The 22,149-nt window shown below is 35.3% G+C and overlaps 1 protein-coding gene across 10 annotated transcripts; it reads left to right on the forward strand.

Annotated features, from left to right (window-relative positions):
- The first annotated feature begins 1,553 nt into the window (after window positions 1–1,553).
- On the forward strand, window positions 1,554–21,698 carry Usp20-33 (Ubiquitin specific protease 20/33). Of its 10 annotated transcripts, none has more exons than XR_002545722.2 (16): window positions 1,554–2,032; window positions 2,413–2,497; window positions 3,659–3,778; window positions 4,465–4,693; window positions 5,069–5,313; window positions 6,361–6,743; window positions 7,504–7,786; window positions 8,377–8,520; window positions 9,609–9,730; window positions 10,166–10,344; window positions 11,927–12,119; window positions 12,804–13,061; window positions 13,670–13,956; window positions 14,909–15,327; window positions 16,501–16,696; window positions 18,161–18,442. XR_002545722.2 is itself a non-coding variant. In XM_022079836.2 (16 exons), exons 1-15 carry the CDS (start codon window positions 1,869–1,871, stop codon window positions 16,686–16,688), a joined length of 3,291 nt encoding a protein of 1,096 aa, XP_021935528.1. In that variant the 5' UTR covers window positions 1,556–1,868; the 3' UTR covers window positions 16,689–16,696; window positions 18,449–21,698. The 10 variants fall into 10 exon arrangements, 6 of the variants coding, with proteins under 6 accessions (XP_021935533.1, XP_021935534.1, XP_021935528.1 ...); XR_002545721.2 differs by lacking the exon at window positions 18,161–18,442 and adding an exon at window positions 17,023–17,506; XR_002545720.2 differs by lacking the exon at window positions 18,161–18,442 and adding an exon at window positions 18,449–21,698 and having other exon boundaries at window positions 1,555–2,032.
- Window positions 21,699–22,149: the final 451 nt, after the last annotated feature.

The raw sequence follows: 22,149 nt of genomic DNA on the forward strand, positions 1-22,149 counted from the left end.
GGAACTCGCCTATAAGCTGTATTCAAATTCAATTGGTCCATCGCAGTGAAGTGATGGTTGTAATGCAGTTGTCACCCCACATCTGGAAAGGGTTCATTCCATGTCTGGGATGGCTTAAGTATTCTTTGCTTATGTCTTGGCTCTTTGTTTATGTCTGGCTCCCTCCAGACAGAATGTTGGGGGGGGAGATGCCCAAGCGACTGCGTGTGGCCATATTCTTTAAACTTAATATGTTCAACAAGGCCAAAATTAATAACTCAATGAAATTTAGATGAAGTAAGGTATTCCAAAAATCATCTAATTACACCTTCTTCGTTTATATAAACCAGATTAACATGCCAAAGCTTGGTTTACCCTTCATCTCAAGGTTTAGCCAGTATGGGAATCAAACTATGAACTTGGACTGGCACATTGGGCAAAGAATTGTAGAGTTTTACTTATGATTTATGGATATGACCTTGCTTTTTTCTATCACCCGTAGTTTTTAAGATACAGTAGGAGGACAGGACATTTCTGCCACGGGAAATGGAATCTGACTATTGGCAGCTTAAAAGGAAAGCTTCAGATTCATACAACAGGAAATAAAAAGTTTTGTGTCAAGTATGATGCATAGTCTTTTAATGGTCATATGTGTGTACACTACTAATACTACTAACTGTGCAAATTAAATTTGTTTTATTTGAACTGTGTTCATATTACATATGTCTCATTTATACAGTGACTGCTACCTAAAAATCCATTGTTTGGTACATGTAAATTGTTACCAGAATAACTGAAAAGTCAGGTAAATGAGACAGTCTGGCTGTTGTCTTCACAAAGGCACAGCTACGGGCAGATTTTAAAAAGATACTGCCTGCTTGACAATTCTGCTACATTTTTTGTGATTTAATTTCTAAATAAAGTTATTAATATGAGCTATACAGTTCATGAATTTCAACAATACTATGTAAGGTTGTAAGAAAAGGTATTTTAATTCTTTATTTTGCTCTTTATTAATATGAAAAGAAAATGCATGATAACAAGTAAACTAACATAAACACAATATAAATACAAGGTACAGATACAACATCAATATGCCAAACATTGAATTCATTAAAGATCAAAAAGGAGCTTACTATACTGGAATTAAGCTGTTTAATAATCTTAATCCCACTATAAAAAGACTCACAATATAAAGAAGTTCAAGCCAGTACTAAAAGAGTATCACCTATCTCCATCCTACCTACCTAAACCAAAAACTAAGCAGGATTCAAAGTTTTCTGTTCCATTGTATTCTTCTAATAGTGGATGGGACTGTTTGCAGGCTACCAAATGCAAATATTCCACTGCAGCTGGACTTCATAATATTCTTTTTGACGTAAATACATCTATACGGAAGGGTCATTCGGCAAAAAAGCGTAACGAAGTTGTGTAAGATCCATATCAACAATGTGTAAATATGGACGGACAACAATGGTCAGCTTTTATATGAACTCCTGCGTGCATTGTTATGTTGCGTTATCTGTTTACTCGGCATTGTTGTGTTACATTACTGCCATCAACAATCCACTTTCATTATTGCGGAAAGAGCTCAGCTGTGAATCGCTTGTAGAAGAAGTGCCACGTAGACTAGATAATTTTGTGCTGGCAAAAACGTTTTAGAATATCTCAAGTACTTATCTTATATAAGAATTATTACATTACAGAGACGTATTTACGTCAGATTCTCCGGAACCGTGGTTCCACTCTCAACTTTTTGCTTATTTTTTTGACACTTTCGAATTTGAATATTATTTCAAAGAACATACATTTTTAGCATCTCTGCTTTCAATTTTATACTTTCTCACGTTTTCATCTGTGGTTACTGGGCAGTTCCATGGATTTCATCTATGCACGTGTTTATGGGACCAACAGTACCGATGAATTTTAAGAATATTACCATTAGAGGGCAACGGATTTATTCATGCAGGGTGTTTGCCTACGTCAAGGGAACTGTGATATCAGTATTACTTGTATTTATTAACTGTACTGAGTCACTGCATGTATTGGTTAGGTAAGAAAGTGGGTTTATATTTTGTTCTGACTACGTAATTCCGTGCATGTAACGTTACAGTTTGGCATCGAACGTAGGCCCATCTACACGTGTAAATGCGAACTTCATGTGACGACTCGCAATTGTATGTTTATGCTGATTCAGTTCTGGGCTGTCAATTTGGAAATAAGACGGTTCATATTTGTTATCTTGTTTAGAAACTTTAATAGTGTTCATTCTGTATGTATAAACAACATGTCTACAGATTTTATTTCGAAGAAATCGATAATTGTGCATCAAAATGTTTATTAATGGCGTTTAAAATATACAATAGAACGTATATGAAATACATGTGTAAATAAGTGGATATTAATTCTTGAAGTATACGTCTGGCGTTGCAGAATTATGGCAGGCAGAGGATTAAAATGTCCCCATGTCAGTAATATTTCCGATTTCGACCATAGTGATGTTGAGAGAGCAAAAGAGGTAAGTATAAGAACTGTACTTCTAGATGTAACCGACGCGAAATAGAATGGCACTTAAGAGTCACTTTCGCATTGGTCTGTAACATTAGGCAGTCTCAAAATAACCACAAGGAAAATAAAGTTGTAGTCATTTTAGTTTGTGACTACATCAAGCTAACTGTGCTTCTGACAGCAAATATACATGGTCAGGTGCCATTCTGTATTGAGTCAGTAACATTAACGTTTGTATGAAAACACTGTTTACTTCACATTGCCTGGATTATGTTTCATTATGGAAAATATGAGACAGGTGTGGGTTTACATTCTTAGTAGGCCTGGGGACAATCCCTGAAAGACACATTTTACTTCATTTGTCAGGGATTAGTTGTGAATATGTGTTGAAAGTGTTGTGTTTAAGCAAACATTGCAGTTGCCATCTTCAGGGTGCAAGTGGAAGAGAAAGAGCTGTTATATATGTCTGGCATTGGGAGTAAAATGGGAAGTGAGTGATGTGATAGGACAGAGAATGGAATAAGGGAAGGCGCTGTGGTTAAGGAGAAAATTTATAAAAGTAAAGAAAAGCAGTCTCACTATACACTATGTAGGTACTTAGGGGAGAGGAGGTATAGCTTCTGCTTATTCTTAACCTCAGCACTAGATGGGAGTGAGTAGTTAGCGTTATACTCTGGTCGTGCTTTACCTCCAGGGAAGGACTCCAGTACCTATTGGATAGGAGGCTGGGTGGGCCCCAGAGCTGGTCTGAACACAGGCTAGAGGAAAAATCCTCTGCCCCCCCCCCCCCCCCCCACCCCCGTTGGGGATCAAACCCCAGTAGTCCAGCCCATTGTTGAATATTTAGTGACTTAACAGGGAAGACATTGCATGGATATAATGAATGTATTGTTCATGTTTTATAAATATTGGTTCAATTATTTCCCAGATTTTACATTTTCTTAATATCTGGTGCTTTGTAGAATCCTCTCACATTATTATGTAAGCAGTATTTTCCCAATATACTTAAAATATTTTTTATTCCGAAGGTTAGCATTAGTCATTAATGTTGTCATACTAAGATATTACTGAATACTGAGAGTAAAATTTTGTTAGTTTGGACAAGGGTGTAAGTTTTTTGTAGTCTATATGAAAGTAAATCTTAACATTTGTTTCTGACTTGTTGGACCAGGTATCACGGTGTTCAGAATGTGATTCTTCAGGTCCTAATCTATGGCTGTGTCTACATCATGGATGCTATAAGATTGGCTGCGGAGAAGCACATAATGATCATAGCACCTTGCATAACAGGGTTGGTACCGATTAAGGTGTTCTGCTTATAATTGTGCTTGTTTGTAAACCATATTGACAGTTATTATGAATGGATTGTGTTAATGAATTCTGATTTGATAATATTCAACTTGAGGATTCACATCACAGAATTTGTAATCTCTTTGCAGTTTGTTAGACAGAGCAACTGATTGTGATCAGTTTTCTTACCAGAATTTGAGACATATTTGTAACTAGCCTACTTTTCTTGCACATTTGCAATGAAAAGTTTTTAAAAATATCACCTGTTTTTCTTTGTTGTGTTTAGTAACTTTCAAACTACTGAACAGATTTTAATTAAATTTGATGTTGGAAAATTGTACTGCAATTTGTAACACATTTAATTGTGAACAGTACTAAGGGACACTTCATGTGATGATCTGCATGCACTTTTGTGTGTATCTTGAGTGCAGCTCACACATAAATTTGCTAAACTCTGTTGGAGTGAAAAGTGTTTCAAAAAAGTTGTAGACATAACAAAACACACATTTTGTGCCCAATACACTTTTTCTGTACATTCTGTTGTTTTCAAGATTATTAAACAAAAGTGATGTTTATAGTGTGTCTTCTCATAACTCAACAATGTCAATAAACAGACAATTAAACTGTTTATTGACATTGTTGTGCTTCTCTTATGGCAACACGTCACAATATTAATGATTTTTACAGAGTTGTCACAACCATTACATTCAATTGAACTTGTCTACAAACCGATTGTGGTGTTATCAGTGTGAGAATGAAGTATTCTTGGAGCATGATATAAGCCATAGTCGATCAAATAGTTGTGTCATGAGCCCTATGTCAACACACTGCAGTCCTAAAACATTTGGGGCTGCAGGTGAATGTGGTGACAGCAGTGACAGTGAAGACAGCTGCGATGGCAGTGGAAAACCAAGAGGTAAGGTCAATTTTAACATACAGTTTTAAAAATAATCCAGCATTCTGTTAATGAATTTTTTTCCTTGTCTTTCTGAAGGTGTAGTGATTGTTTTATTTTTACATATATATTATTTGTTTCTTCCATTTACTTTTTTAAGAATGGTCCTATTCTGCTTACATAAGCTACTTCAGTGTGATGTTATGTATGTGGGGGATATACATATTAGATTTTGATACAAATTAGTGTTTGATTTTGTGAATTTAGATTTATGTTGTTCTCTTTCTGTGTAAGTGAAACAAAGGATGATCATAAAATAAAATCAATTGAGGGTCATTATCATCAGACTGAGGTATCATTTACTATAGACATCTCACTGTAATGATTTATTTTTAGGTCTTACAGGATTACAAAACATTGGCAACACTTGCTACATGAACTCAGCACTTCAGGCACTGTCCAACACACCACCACTCACACAGTTTTTTTTAGATTGTGGTGCATCTCTAGTTGCTGCCAGTTGTGGTAGTGAAAAGAAGCCTGGATTGTCCAAGAGTTACCATAGGCTTGTGCAAGAGATGTGGCATCGCAGACGCCCAGGATATGTTGTTCCTTCAGGAATCTTGTATGGCATTCGTAATGTAAGTTTACACATATTTTAGAATTATTGGGGAATTTGTTGTTATTCTGCAGTAAAGGAAATTCAGATTCTTGAGTTCTTTTTAACAAGAATTGGTCCACAGTTTACTGTAAGTGCATAGCACATGTTTGAACTCTTTCAGTACCAACATTATTATTCTGGGTTATATATTTACTCTTGGATATGTATTTTGAAAGTATATTTTATTTTCTAATTACATTTACATATTTTAATATTTTGAGAACATAAACACTCACGAATTGAGTTCTAGCCAAGGTAGTGAGCAGACGTGTTTCTGCAGCGCAGGTTTGGGGGTAGACATAGGAACTTACAGATGTATTAAACCTAGTGTTAGGCAGCTATGGCCTCTGTAAATAGATTTCAGCGCACTAAATAAATAACCACTCACTCAGCTGGACAGTTTATTTTCAGACTGTATCTCCCACCTAAAGATTATGAGTTTGTGATAGTTGTGTAGTAAGGTACATTATACACATTTAGTCGCTAGTCCAGTTGATGGGCTGTGTTTGCATGTTATGTACAAAAAACTGTTAACAGATCTATAACATCTTCATCCGTTAGATTGGGTTTTGGTATGTGGAATTTTACACTGTCTGCCAGGTGAAAATTGTTGGGTATAGGATGTTAGCATTTAGCAGCACCAAGTTAATAAAATGAAAAACTAGCTTCTTATACCAGTTGATTTTGATATGCAGCCAAACCAAAATTGCTCAATGTTATTTTAACATAATACAGATATATATCAAAAGAACAAGGTTATGTATGAGTCATATAAGTGATTATTTTAACACGCAAGTAGAACCACAACATAAATTCAAGTTTTGAAATTAAAGAGTGCACAGAATGCAAATAATTGAAATTGGAGGTCATTAATTTAGAGAGTATAGTGTGACTAGTTTGAGATTAAGTTTTGATTATATAGGAAACAGCCTTTTGATATGTGTATTTGCTGTGTTATCATATTAAATCACACAAGTATTGCATATATTAAGTGTATGAAATTAATTTTTGAAATAATCTTTGCAAGAAGGTTCACCCAATGTTCCGGGGCTATCAACAGCATGACACGCAGGAATTCCTGCGTTGTTTTATGGATCAGTTGCATGAAGAATTGAAGGAACCTCTCCCAGAATCTGCTGTGTCAAGTGTCTCTGCTGCTGCAACTAGCTCTGACAATAATTCTCAAAGTATGGGAGGAAAGTCATTGGGTTCTGGGTCCTTGGAAGAGATTTCAGATGAAGATGAAGATCAGGATGATGGAGAAGATGGCACTGGAGGTGGTGGGGGTGTGTCCAGTCAGTCGGAGGGGGAATACGAGACTTGTGATTCAGGTGTTAGTGAACGGAGCTCACTAAGTGATGAAGGCGAGCATGATGGCAGCAGTGGAAGTAGAAGTGCAAGTAAGCGCAAGTAAGTACACAGTATCAGATGAGAATGTTAGCATTTTATTTGCATGTTATAAATGTATTTCACCGGAATACGGAGAACACTGATTCACACATTTTGGGGCTGAAACATGTTGTCTTTTAGTCATATTCTTTGTGTGTCTATGTGAGTGTTGTGATTATGGTTGTATGGCAAAGACACCAGGTTACCCATGATGACATAGCCAAGGCATGGCTCAGCTCATTTATGTGAATATATTTTATCTTGCAAGGACATAATTTTACTGAAAATCACATTATATTAGAGGTGCTATTCCTTATAATGTATTTATTTATTTCTTCATAAAAAAACTGTGGTTAAATTGTTAAAAGTAACGTTACATGCAAGAAGGCCGTTGTGTAATTCCCTTTTTAATTCTGTGAATACTTTCGTTTACATTTAGTTAAATTTAATAATTGATCGTATTCTTAAATTTTCATACAAATTTATGCGTCTAGAAATCAGTTCCTTTTTGCTCTAGAAAAATGAAAATGTGTTTATATTTGCCTTAATTGACTGGAAACTGCCTTTTAAAAGTGCTGTCATTATAAGAGATTGCCTCTTTGTCACAAAGTGGGGAAAACAGTTCTTTGCAATTACAAAACATTACTTTCTGTTCTTTTAACTTTTTCAAACATTGGATGGTTAGAAGCAAACTGGGGTTCAGGTTTTCTGTATGTAGAAACAGTGAAAACTGTGCTGAAATTATGAATCAATTATACATTTTAAATTTCTTTTTATGTAGGCTATCACGGTCACCTTCCCCACCACCAGAACGTTTACGATCAAAGCTAACTGCAGCTGGCTCCAAGAACTCTGGTAGTGTGCCCTCATCTCAGGCTCTTACCTCTGTTGGAACTTCTGGGGGTGGTCCCAACACAGCAAATTCTAGCCCAGTCTCTGTTCCTGGTTCTCCACAGAGGGCAATGTCAAGGGGAAAGAAGACACCAGTGAAGCATCGTTCCATTATATCAGATGTGTTTGATGGAAAGCTGCTGAGCTCTGTACAGTGCCTTACCTGTGACAGGGTAAATAGTATTTTGTTCTTATTTTATTTGTCTTATCTTCCCAAAATTCTGTTTAGCTGAAGAGAGTAGCAAAATCTGTTAAACATTGTGGATATTGATTAGACTGTGTGTGCGTATGTGCTTGTGTAACTGAGCAAGTTCTCAGTAATGGTGCTAAATGGCAGAATTACTTTTAAAGGAAATAAAGATAAGTAATGAAGATAGAAAAGAAGTAATTCCATATTGAATTTAAAAAAAAATTGTAGTGAAATTGAAAACTCATTTTTCCTTGTTGCAGGACAACTTGTTTAAAACTTTATTGCTCACACATAGCACCTACATACAGTGCCACAGACTTTGCATTGTTAACCTTTGCCATGTTGACAGTAAAATCATAGTCTTGGGTACATGAGAGTGCTGCTTTGTTGGACCAGAAGCATATGTTACAGCAAGCAAATTATTGTTTACTATTTGAATGCAATGCATTAAGATGCTTTCATAATAGCAGACTTCTCAATTAAATCAAATAGCAGCCAGTATTCCTCTGGAAGGACTTGTACTGTAATAATATGAATTTTATTTATACTTACATAATGGGTTTATTTCAACAGATCTCAACACGTGTGGAGACATTCCAAGACTTATCATTGCCAATTCCAAGCAGGGATCATATTCACATGCTTCATCAAGGTACATTGACTCCTCAGCAGAAAGGAGGTCTTTCTGCTTGTTCAGACGTGTACTCAGGAGACCAGGTATTATTACTAGAACTTTTATGTACACACATTTATATATGTAATTATCATACTTTCATTCTCGGTTTGAAAGCTCAAAATTATGATTTGGTAATTATTTGGGGAATATTGAATTTGCCATAAATGTGTGACTTCTTGCTTATTTTCATCAAGGCTGAAATTATTTTTTTTTAAAACACAAGCCAGCTTGTACTTCACAAGTGCTTTAAAGTCAAAAGTGTAATTTAATATAATTACATGATAATTAATATTGAAAACACTCTAAAAAATATTTGATAATTACTTACTGAAACACTACACAAGGCAGAATTTATAAAAGAAATCCAGCGGAAAATATTGCTGTGGGTGTGGGCTGCTTCATGCCTTCTCGCTTTGCTTGTGAAGGAAACCTGTACTTCAGAAATTGTAACTTTAAATTTTGTACCTGATGGCTGGTTAGTTATTAAAGTATATAAAATTACAAATTTTACCATACTACTACATTAATACTCAGTACATTGTATTCACCAGATTATGGTTTGATAAGTTGTTATTCAGGCTTTCCGTTAGTTATTATTTGTTACAACTGATTCTTAATAAATGTCCAACTCCTAATTAGTTATGTCTTTTAATACTGACAGTTTTTACATTTTCTGATTAATATATATTAATTTTTTCCGTTTGAAATTGAACCCTCCATATACATTTGCATGAATGGTCCTCTATTTATATTGTGCATCCAAGAATGTTTGCGAGATTATTTAAGCTTTTTGAAAGGTCAATACTCCAAAAAAAAAAATTCCGTGTTTTGAGTCCCATTGAATGTGGTTTCTATAGCTCAGAAACAAAGCACAATAGAACAGTACCAAAACCAAAAGTATTTGTTCTAGCAAGAATGTTATAGGAGCAAAGACCATTACCCCAAAGAGCTATCCTGTGTTCAAGTCCTTGTGTGTGGATTATTCCTTACCTTGGAAACTATTGATGACCGAAAGAAGATAGATAAGATCAGCATTGTTTGTTTCAGTGAGGAGATTACAAGAACAAATACCATTCTCTCATATGTACTGTCTGTTGAAATGTCATCAAAAGATGTGCACACATTGCAGGGTTGGGTGACATGGTTATGGGAGTGGGTCCGTAGTTGGTTCTGGGGTCCCACAGTCAGCCTCCATGATTGTTTGGCTGCTTTTTTCTCAGCAGACGAGCTTAAAGGTGATAACATGTACAGGTAATCATTTTTATAATCCAAGAATAAAATTAAGAGTTACGAAACATATGTTTGTTATGAAGGTGTCCCCCCTCCAAACACACTTCACCATTTTTTTTGTTTTTAATAGCTTTGGCCAGTCATCTATTTAGTTCAGCAGTGAGCATCATTAGTAATTCCCTTAGTTTGTCACTATTGTTATTATTATGTAACTTTTCATCAGTGTTTATTACCATGTGTAATTAAAATTGGTTATATGAGTGCTTTAAGAATCTAGTTTTCAAGTCTCTTCAGGTAATATACCAGCCTGGTTCATTAACATTGTGCTAGGGTACAGATCCATATAAATATGGAATTGAGACCAAGTCATTTCATATGAAATTTATTATGATTTGCAAATTGACATCTCATAACTATTATCAGATCACTGTGAGTATATTTATTTGCTTTTCACAGCTGTGAAAAATGCAACAAGCTGAGAAACGGAGTGAAGTACTCAAAAGTATTGGAGCTACCAGAAGTTTTGTGCATTCACTTAAAGAGGTTCCGTCATGAGTTGATGTTCAGTGCTAAGATCTCTAGTTATGTGGCTTTTCCTTTAGAAGGGCTTGATATGCGACCATATTTACATAAAGGTAACCTTATTTTAAGTTCATGTAAGCCCCTTTCATATGATTTAGTGCCCCTCAGAGCAGCTGTTCAAAGAGGGCATATGGTGAGGTGCTGTATTACAGTTTTGCATCGCTTTAATGAGACTATGATTTTAATTACAGAAGGTTTTTGGACAGTTACGATTGTTTTGAAAGTAAGTCTAAGGTAGTTATGAAAATGCACATGTTGATATTCATTAGTTGAGTACAGAAATTTTTTGCCATCTGTGAATTTCAACTTTCTTGGTTTTCCATTTGTCGTCATAGTTTTGTCAATGTAGTATTTAGTTTTAAATATTCTAAATTAAAAAAAAAATTAAATCCGTGGCGTAACAGCTCCAGAAAGCCAAAGCCGACTAGCTTGACTGCTGGCCTCACGTTCACATGCCTAAGCAGAGTTGAACGATCATCCAACCAGATATAGGGTGACGTGTGGTCAGCACGATGAACCCCCAGCCATTGCTAGCTTTCCTGACTGGATTACGCTACTCATTGTAGCTCCCCAATTTCCTCACGATGCTGGGTTGGCACTGGTCCCATACATTGGTTGTAAGCTCAAGAGAAAATTTCTTCTCCCCCCGAGACTCGAACCAGCGCGCATTCCATATCGCCGGTACGATGCATTATGCCTCAGACCACGTGGCTACGGCGTGGGACTTTTAAATATCCTTGGTTTCTAAATTGTACACTTTTGGAAAATATTAATGACTTTACACTAAAACCTGTTTTGTAGGTTGCAGATTACCATTTCAGTCTGTTGTTTTATGGCTTTTATATATTTTATGTCTAATTTATTTTTAAACATGTTATCACATATTTTTGTGTTTAATGAAGGAATGGGCAGTGTAGTTAGGCTTTGCTGAGTATTCACAGCAGCCTTGGTTCTGCTAACTCTGATTTCTCATAAGACCTTGGTCCTGCCAAAATGTGCTGGTATCCACGAACATCTTCATAGTTGTTGACAGGTTGCTATATTTTGAATTGTATTCTGTATGAGAGAAGTTGCCCTTACATGTTCTTCCTGGTTTTAAGTTAACATGATGTTTTACAGGTAAAACCAAGAATAAATAAATACAATCTTTTCTGTATTCATGAATTTGTAGGTACATATATGGACACACAAGACTGAAAAATCTTGTAACACTTTGTTTTAACAAGATAGCTGGGACAGATGTAGTATTAAGTAAAAACATTTGGTAACAAATGCATATTTTATGTAGTACTGGGACTGGACAATGAACATTTAATTCATAGAAATGAAAATGTTGTAATGTGAAATGTTCAAGAGTTATCTGTAGTCTTGTGTTTGCACTTCAATGAATATGCCAGGATAGTACTTTCCTTTTTTTGCAATTTATTGTCAAAAGGTTGCAAGACATATTGATCTCTGTAGATAAGAAAGACCGAACTACTAACAATCTACAGGCCCTGTTAATTCTCTTGTTGTGGTAACCCAAACAACTGTAGTTATTAACAGAAGGCTTGTAGCAAATGTGTGGAATATAAAAGTTTAGAAATAACTAATATTTCATTACTTTGTATATAATGACTATTGTAATGTTAACAGATTGTGTTTCTCAAGTTACAAGCTATAACCTGGTGTCTGTAATCTGTCATCATGGGACAGCAGGTGGTGGCCATTACACGTGTTACTCATTGAACTGTATATCGGAGCAGTGGTTTGAATTTGATGACCAGTATGTCACACAGGTCCCTCCAGAGACTGTCCAAAACTGTGAAGCATATGTTCTCTTCTACAAGTAAGTAATGGAAATACCAAGTATTATGACTTTGTAGTTGCAATTTATTTTTATAAATGAACAGATATTTGAACATGCTGCTGGGAGGATTTCTTTGGGTTTGAATGTAGTCAGAGTTCACAGTTGTTGTTTTTTCTATGGCTCTCCGGTCTGTATTCGGGCCATGGCCTCTTCAATTCTCCTCTTCCATTCAGTCCTATCCTCCGCTGCCTGAGTTTACAGTTATACCATTATTATGTTGTAATGAATTTTTAGAGAATCATTTCCAGTTATTGTCATCACCATCACCACCACCACTCACTGGCATTTCTATGAAGGTGGCTTGTCTTATCTTGTTTCACCCTTAGATTTCAGATTGTCACAGTGGTGAAGAGGTCAGAGTAGCATACTGCCTCCATCTTTGGGGCTCAAGGTGGAGGCAGTATGTTCCTCAAAAATACTGGTGCCTACCTACAAGTCTGCATTGTATCACAACCCATAAGAACATGATTTACATTCTTTTACTGAATGCACTTTTGGTTGTTGGAGTCTGCTTCACTTATTCACCCTTGCCAGATAAACTGGATGTATATGCTTCTAGTTATCTGTTTTGCTGCAGATGTGCAGTTACCAGTTTGAATACATGCCCTGTGTTAAGGTTTGACAGCCTTTCATTAACATGACTGTGTGTTTTGTCTGTTACAGGAAATGCGGCGCTGCTGCAGCCAAACTACGACACAGGGCCGTGGAACTTATGGAATTGTCACATCATGAGCCCAGCCTTATGCAGTTTTATGTATCAAAGCAATGGGTAAACAAGTTCAACACCTTTGCAGAACCTGGTCCCATTGACAACTCTGATTTCTTGTGTATTCATGGAGGTGTTCATCCAGCAAGGGAACCATATGTCAACCAGCTTTGTACTATTCTGTCTCAGGCTGTATGGGAGTATCTCTATGACACGTAAGCCCATAATACACTAATTGTTGCATTGTTCATGTGATCAATATATGTCATTAGTTCCAATTTCTAAATTTATCAGCTCATTGTCTCTAAAATGTTATGTATAATATACATTCTTGCTGCAAAAAGATATGGCTCTTGTGAGCAGACAGCTATGGGGGTTGTGTTGTGAGGTTTCAGCAATAACAGTTAATGACAACAAATATTAATGAACATATATATGAGAAAGAAGTTAAAAAAGGATGGTGAGAGCATTAGTGCATTCCCATTGTATATCTAAGCACTTGTTACAGCAAAACGAAATACTGTTAACAATCCCTTTATATGTAGTAGACTCTAATGACATTTAACATCATTAAAGTAATGATTTCAAGGAACTCATTGGTTAACAGTGCAGTATTTTATAAACGTGAAATATTCTGCAAAACTGGATATTTCATTATATTGACATTTTTTAAAATATTTCATTGTGCTGTGTTGTAAGAGAGTACTCATTGTTCATACAATAATGTGTGTTAGATACATGTAACATTTCAGTAATTGTCCAATGTAGGCAGATTTGTTCAAATTAGTTAATATTACACAAGTCTTAAACTTTCATTTTGCAGATTTGGGGGTGGACCAGCATGCAACCGTTTGTATGCATGCCCAACTTGTCAACAAGAGCAAGAAGCCTTAGCTCATAGAGTGAAACATGAACTAGATGTATTCATGCAACTGAACAAAGAATTCCAACAAGCTGAAGATAGTCCAGTTGTTATCTATGCAATCGCCATGAACTGGTTTCGTCAGTGGCAGAGTTTTGTCAGGGGGAAGGAACCAGAACCTCCTGGTCAAATAGACAACTCTTCAATTTGTACTGTTAATAAAAATGGACAGGTGATTCTAAAAATGGGTGAGTTCTTTCCCAAATTGTGCATTTTTCAAGAAAAGATTATTGTTAGTTTGTAATAAGAGAACATACAGGATATATGTGTAAAGAGTTACATACTGTAGTCTGCCATTGGAAATTTCCTTCTTACTTACATGTTACTGCTGCTTTAATTTCCTACAGTATCTACATATTTCTGCATAATAGATGTGTTATGGTACAACTTTTTATAAAATTCAAATTAAACAATTAAATACTATGGATATATAAAAAAATAATTTCTTAGTTATGTATGAGCATACTTTTTAAGTGATTGTTGAGTCACTACTGGTATTTGTGGTCTGGTGATTATATCCTGGTATTAAAACAAGTGACTACATGCTGTTTATTTAATAATAAATGCATTTTGTCAAGTATAACAGGTGTTAAATTATCATCATCATAAACTACTACAAGGATTGGGCCTATTGACCCATTCCAGGACGGTTACCCCAGGCAATTTGTCTATATTAGACTTGTATGGTGAATTTTTATGTGGTGAGTGACAAGCGCACTGCCTCTGCACAATTTCTACTCAATCCTTATTTGTTTGCTAGAGCCATCTAGTAGAGAATCAGAGACATAGGTGAGAAATGGCCACTGAATTTTGCTTATGAAACATCTTGTATCATGCTCGTGAGGTTCTTTTACATGCCTTAAATCTACGACGTGGGACCGCCAGCTTTACTTCCCCTCTGAAGGAAGTTCTGCTATGGATTTTTATCACCCTTAAAATTCCATTGACCTCGGCTGGGTTTGAACCCACGAACCTTGGGTCTCTCTAATATATGCATATTTCATTTTTCATGATTTCTGAAATATTAACCATTTGTTGTCTATTGTCATAGTGATTATGGCAGTTTATGATATATAATACAGTTGAATTGCAATAGTTTAAAATTGACACGTCTTTCTAATGTTTATAATAATGCTTCAGGTTCAGATTATGCTCAGCTGTCTGAAGAACTGTGGTCTTTCTTCCATCGTGTATATGGTGGTGGACCAGAAGTTGTCTTGAGGCCACCATGCCAAAGAACAGGAACAGGAAGCAGTGTTGGCTGTAATAATAGTGGAAGCACTTTGCAGCCTCCCCCAGTGTCAAGGACAGCTCCAGCAGCTCCTGAATCTCCACTGGGTATGGCTAATGCTCACAAGGCATGTAGCATAGAAAATATTGCCACAAGTCATGTTGGAGCTTCAGGAATGTCAGGAGGCTTCGGAACTGTATTTCACCCAGCTGGGCGAGCCCAGAGTGTAAGCTCAGACAACATTACTGTAAGAATGGCTGCTCTTTCTGCATCTGGGAACAAGCCATCAGAAAATACTGATTCCAAGGGCCAAGAGACAGGTAAAGAGGCATGTAACATATTGCAAAGAAATCTTTCATACTGTTTGCTTGCCAGTGTGTTAAGTTTTCGAGAAAATCTGTTATTACTTATAATTTGAATATTTGCATCTTTTTAGGAAATTAATTTCAAGGAGGCTAACAGTGCAGATAGTCTATAATCTTGATGTAGAAATGTTACAGTAGGTTGTTATAGGTGAAGATTGAGAAGTGGGGAAGGTTGGTGCTTTGAAACTGAGGGGTGAAGCAAGTATTGAGTAAAGGGAACACCTTTATGTCAAGATGATTTTTTTTATGTTCTGTGACAAGAAATGGGAATGAACATTGTTATAGTGGGAAATGGCTTATTATTTATGATGAAGTAGCTTTTGAAGTAATTATGAAATGTACTAAAGTTGTAAAATTAAACAATATATAAGCGGGAATGGAAAAGAGCAGAGTAAGTATCTAGTTATAGGAATGTTTATGTAACTATGTAATACCATTAGAGACAGTTACAGTAGGCTGCAGTCTGCAGAAACCCAGTGTTAGACACAGTCTTCTGTATAGATAACTCAATAAATAAATTAATGAATGATAAGTGGGCTCAATTGTATTTCTTAACTTATGACAAGAAGTGAATAATTTTTTATAGCAGTGTGAAAAATAATTCAGTATGTTTCCTGTGGGTTTTTTTTTTCAAATGGAATGTAAGAACAGACTGACGTCTTCATGCTTTATTTTCATGTTTAATTACCTCTCTGAACTTCATGTAGTCTATACTTATATAATTATTTAGACATTTTGCGTGGTTAGGATTTGAGGTTCTCACAGCAGTCAGTCTCAAGATGGCTGTCTTCTGGGTTGTTACGCCATGCAGTCAGGTAGAAGTGCGCCAGCATTTCAGATGTCCTTGGTGCCACCATTATCAGGATGATAGTGATGATGGTGGAGGCAGCAAGGATTTCTGAAATGTTGGTTAACTTCTATCAGACTACACAGCACAACAACCCAGAAGACAGCCATCTTCATCATGTATCTGTTCATTGAGCAATGAAATGATTTTTTATCAAAATAAGTGTGTGCAATATGGAAATTTTGTGATAGATATTCTTAATGTATATATTTCATTTTCTGCTGCTTGGTGTGTAATTATTTTACTATTTATACATAAATTGCAGTAAGTGACTAATCATTGGTTGTAGGTGAACCAAACACACAGTATGCATTTATATCTGCTGTACCTGGGTCTCATAACGATGAAGGGTCGTGGCGGGTTACTACAATAGCTTCTTCAACATCTATACCATCATCATTAGCTGTAGATCAATATGAAATATCTGATATTATGGATGCTGTCATAAGTGGGGAGCCACTAGTTGCCATTAACTGAAAAATAAGGTATGTATTCTTTTAATAACAGTTACTGGAACAGAGTGAAGTGATGTGGAAATGAAACAGCAGTACACCTCTCAGTATGTGGTTAAAGACGCAGGCACGCTGCTTAGTTTTCTGTCATTTGCTTAGCAGGTTACCATATTTATAAAAATACTACTCAGACTTTCTTTATTTGTGCTTTAAAATTCAAAATGTGTGTCATATTTAGTTACTATTCGTTTCTGACCAGTAATGAGCAAGTTGATGAAACTTAGAACAAAGGCATCTTATATGCCAGCATTTCATCCACCACTAATGTTACAGTTATCTTGTCATTATGTGGTTACCAGAGATTCATCCTTTAACACATGGTACACCACAAGAAGATTTAGGATGGCATTTAACGAGAAGAGACTACTTGTGTTGTACCAGGAAGTGTGCTCATGTGACTGCAGGTTTGCTGTTGTTTTTTTAGGAATATCTAAAAATAATAAAGAATGAAAATTCCTGTTATGCAGTACAAACAGCAAACATTTCCCAACCATCTGTGCCATGTAGATATATGTGGAGTATTGATTTAATTAATCTGATAACTGCTGCTAAACTCTGATCTGATTGTCAAGAAAATATGTAGTGAAGGGCATTAGAAGCCCTCATGCAACTAAAGTGGAAAGTATCAGTGTTGTGTAAATTTTAGGTGTATCTGAAGGTCAGATAATTACACTGTTATCATATAAAAGGTACAGATACAAAATTAAAATAATGTGTTACTTTTGTTCTCTATTTGAAGTTGAATTTTTAATATCTCCAATAAAATAATTGTGCAAAAAACAGTGTAAGAGTGGATTTTATTAAATGACTGGTAAGTTTAAGTTATGTTTCTGGATCTCTATGCTGCTGTTAGAATGGGTCAGACTGAATTGGACAATTAAAGTAGCATTGTGGAAGAGGATGTTTGTTAAGGGTAATGGATTCATGTAGTCTATCTGAGCCAAGGAACAGTGATATTTTATTGCTTTAAAGGTTTTCTTTTACCCCAGTTACATTAGATGAACAGTGTCAGTGAAATAGACTGATTCATTCTTCTTTTATGGCTCTCCAGTCCATATTCGGTCCATGGCCGCCTCAATTCCCCTCTTCCATTCGGTCCTATCCTCCGCTGCCTTCTTCTGTTAGGTCGGTCTGTCCGAGGCTTTGATTGAGGTTTCGAAACATCATCCTTTTTACGGTGCAAGGTTGTTAGCCTTGCGACCAACCCCTAACCTGGAGGACCAGGGTACCTGTCTTAGTCTGACCTCTCCCCCTCGACCAATCTGGCTAGGGAGGCCCTACATCATTAATCCAATTAATAAGAGTGTCAGTTGGAAATGGTTAATAAGAACAACTTTATCTTCAGTCATATTTTGGTAGAAGACTTCTATTACCTGATGTCTGAATCCTTATAATATGTGTTTTTTTACTTTGTAACACTGAAGTTTTTGTCTCCAGTTTTACAGGCATGAACTCATGAGTTCTCAGGATGTTTTGCTATATGAGAGACTAAACATAAATTTACTGCCAAGGTCTTTACTACTTTAATACAGAAAGAACAATTGGCTTAAGTGCCTGACTCTTTCATTCCTTTAATTGAAATATGCCTGGCTGTAAAATGGAGCAATTGTTGAATGTAAGTGAATATTGTATCTGAAAATTGGTTATCAGCCAAGGTAATTTTAGCTGTATAATGAGTTTTGTTTTTTTCTATATCATCCTGGCAGTGCTTTTCATTCTTTACAGATTCCTGTATAGCTTTCATTTAATTTTATCTTCAACATTAACTCGTTAGACATTTACCAGATGCAAGGTAAGGGTTTGTGATTCACTTCAATCACACTTTCTTATGCAGTTATAATTTATGCCAAAGATTTACCTTTTTACATATATAAATCAATTTCAGTAAGATATTTATGGAGAAATATGTTCAAGCTATGATTTTTTGTGTTTAATTCATATCTTTTAAGTTCAGATAATTCCTGTTATAACACTTTTGTTAAATGTATGTACCTGTAGATTTTTCATGTAATTTTCTTGTGTTTGGTGCCAGTATTTAAAATTTGTATTGCAGTCATAATAATGTACTGCAATCAGTTCATTAGATGATACCAAAAAGAATGCATTGACATTCCATGAATTTAAACAGACTTTAACTTTTTGTTTTATTTATGTTATGGAGACTGTATAGAACAAATGTTTAATATTCATGACTTTGTGTACTTGATTGGATATTGATTTATTCATATGTTAATAAAATTATGTATTTCATGAGTGAAATCAGATGTGTCATACTTGAAAAGTGCTATACTTCCACTGTGCTTAACGCTCATGGAAAAGTGTATTCAGCTGTTTATTGTTTTATGTTGCAGTGGTGTATTTCAGTGGAACTGAACATAATGTTGATGGTGGTAGTGTATAATATGGTATTTAATGAGACATACTTTGTGAATCAGTAGTTTTATGTAGTAAATTTTTCATGTATTGATCATTAGAAACAGTTTATTTTTCCAAATCCATTGTTCTGAAAATTTGTATGGTCTTCACTGCAAAGCTCATAAGTTTTATTTTTTGTTGGGGGCCAGCAACTCTGAATTAGAACTGGAATATAACGTTTAGTTATTGTCTGATTTTTACTGTTAAAGTTGGTTGAATGTAATCTATGTAAATCATTGTCATTTATAATTTTCCATGTGTTGCTGTGAACTGACTGTTAGTGGCATATGATTCATTCTTATTACACATATAAAGTAACAAACTCTAGGCACTTGGGGGAGAAGCGGTATAGCTCATACTCATTCTTGACCTCAGCACTAGATAGAGTGGTCAGTATCAAGTCCTGCTTATTACACATATACCTCTAAGTGATTACTTCACTGCTGCTAGCTATATACTCTATTGCATCAAACTATTGTTCCAAAATCACCAGGCATACTCAGCTGTATAAAATTCCACTTAACTGTTTTTGGCAGTTGTTTTATTGAAGTGAGATGCCCTCAGTACTCGCAGATGATGGATGTCCTTATGGATAACAAATTTGCCATGTTTTTAGAATTAAATTATTCCTAAGGTATTAAATAATTTGCTTGGAATTGAGAACTGCTTCTCCTCTTTAATATGAAGTTTTCTACCATCGTGAACTTTGTATATTTTCGTTTTGGCATCAGTCCCCCCCCCCCCCCCCCAAAAAAAAAAAAAAATGGTCAAATCATTAGATAGGACAATAAAAATATATTGTAAGAGTTGGATAAATCATTGTATGTGCTTTGCATATTGATCCAAGGTAGATGCACATATTACTGTTTTGAAGTAACAGCATCAGTAGTCCTTTGTGCAAGGAATGACTTAATTTTAATTATAATTCAGTTTAATTTATTCATAACAACTTATGGGTTTGTGTTCTCAAATTTGATGATCCCATTTGTGAATGTGAAGACAAAGTATTAGTATGATGGAGCCACCTTGAGTTGTTAGATGGTTGGTAAAGATGTACGTAGGATTGTACTAATTGTGGATGGCACATGTGTTAACTGTGTATACATCTTAAGCAGAATTAACAGCAACAAAATCTCAAGTATCTTGAATAATTCAAGTTTGTTTGATATATTGCCTCCTACTTCCTCAATCTCTGTTTTCTTAGTAGTGTTTTGTTCCTGATTACCAAATAATGTGACATGTGTAACTTAAGTAATGTGGTCACAAATTTGGATTTTGGAATCTTATTGTAGAAAAAATTATCATTGTAAAATTATGAATATTGAAAACTGAAATAGATAAACGATTAAATTTACTTATTTTGTTTTTGTTCTTCATTGTGCAAAAGATAGGAAGAGGAATTAATGCATATGATAACTTTTGTACAATATAGCATTTTCATTACCATCAGGCATCACTCTTATTCTCCATATTCTTTACGCAACGCTTTTATATACATATAATTATCTTAAAGCATCTTCACAGTGAGTGAATAAGTATATCAATAAAGAAGGTATGTTACATACACAGTAAGAAGTTGTAATGTGACTAAAAATTATATTCTGGTTTGATGAAGTATAATCTTATGTAAATGTTATTTAGTTGTCTGTCCAGTACACCCTGTTTAATGGTATATCGCTGTGTTGGAAAATACAGCCATTATTAATCATGGAACATTACTCATACTGTAGAGATGAATATTGAGATTTTGATGCTGTATGCAGCACAGATGTACACTTAATATTTCTAGAGTAATGATTTGAACTTGCCTAAGTATTATATTCCCCATGGGCCTTTGCAGATACTCAGTATGAATATGGTAATGCTCAACTACAAATGTGTCTGTTAATACAGCAAATTTCAGATTTATACATATTTATATATGTTGTTTGTGCGCACACTTGTATTTGGAATAAAATGTCTTGTTATTATTTTACAACTTTCAGACCTATGCATTGGGTAGTATTTTTGTTCATCTGCTGTTAAAATGAATATAAAATACATGCGCTGGTACTGAAAAAGAGAGTACTTTTTAAAATATGGTTTTAAATGCATAAAATAATTTTTTTGTTATTAAAATCCTCCGTACATCTTTCTAAAGTTTTTACTATGCAGACAGACAGACGTGTTCCTGAACACAGCCGTCTTCACATTTGTTGCTGTGAGAACCTGAAATCACATAAATGCTCATATTCCTTTGATTTTAAATATGGAGCCACCAGATTATGTACAGAATTGACAGCTACCAGAAAATGAGAAATGGCTACAGTAAAAAGTGACTGCTTTCAGGTGAGTGAAGAAGTTAACGTGTAGTGTTTTAGTACATGTCATGAATTTTTAATTTAGGAAATTTTCAGCCAAAGGAATGCACTTTATGACACCCATTCATAAAATACCATACACTGGTGTAATTACTATATATTCTCCTGTCACTAGAAGTTTTGTACAAATGACAAGAGTTTTTGTAGAAGAAACCAACAATGTTCATTCATTCATTACAAAATAAATCTTATGGAACTTATTTGTTTCTGTTGTCTTGCTACTGTTTTATCTTATTCAATGCTGATTTGACATCTATTTGTATTGGTAATAGCAGTGGAACATTTGGCGCAATTTTTATTTGATGCGCCGTTGGTATATCTGTTCCATTGTTAATCGACCTATCGGCAAGAATATACTGTCACGGCTTCAATTTGAACCTGTGACCACCCTAATGTAAAGGAGAATGCTAACCACGTGGCTGGGTCACCAATAATACGACGACCAAATGAAGGAGGATATGGTTGGAAATGTATCACATATGGGAGAGGTGATAATGTATACAAAATTTCATTCGCAAAGCCTGAAAAATAACGGTTCATTTGGAAGACAGCAGCAAATGGAATGATCCATTAACAAGAATCATCGGAAAGAAGGGTGATAATGTGTGGGCTAGATTCATCTCTTTCAGTGTAGGGATTTGTTGGGCTTTT

The sequence above is a fragment of the Zootermopsis nevadensis genome, unplaced genomic scaffold, assembly GCF_977971745.1.
Source record: "Zootermopsis nevadensis isolate Lab colony 2312 unplaced genomic scaffold, Znev_1.0 Znev_ptg000004l, whole genome shotgun sequence".
In the NCBI taxonomy this organism is placed as follows: Eukaryota; Metazoa; Arthropoda; class Insecta; order Blattodea; family Termopsidae; genus Zootermopsis; species Zootermopsis nevadensis.

What these genes read in the sequence shown, in the direction of transcription:
- Usp20-33 (XM_022079836.2), top strand. Translation starts at nt 1,869, where the DNA reads ATGCACGTGTTTATGGGACCAACAGTACCGATGAATTTTAAGAATATT. An exon ending in GCGACCATATTTACATAAAG is followed by an intron (nt 10,345 to 11,926) that starts GTAACCTTATTT and finishes TAATGTTAACAG; the next exon opens with ATTGTGTTTCTCAAGTTACA. An exon ending in TTCCAAGGGCCAAGAGACAG is followed by an intron (nt 15,320 to 16,500) that starts GTAAAGAGGCAT and finishes CATTGGTTGTAG; the next exon opens with GTGAACCAAACACACAGTAT.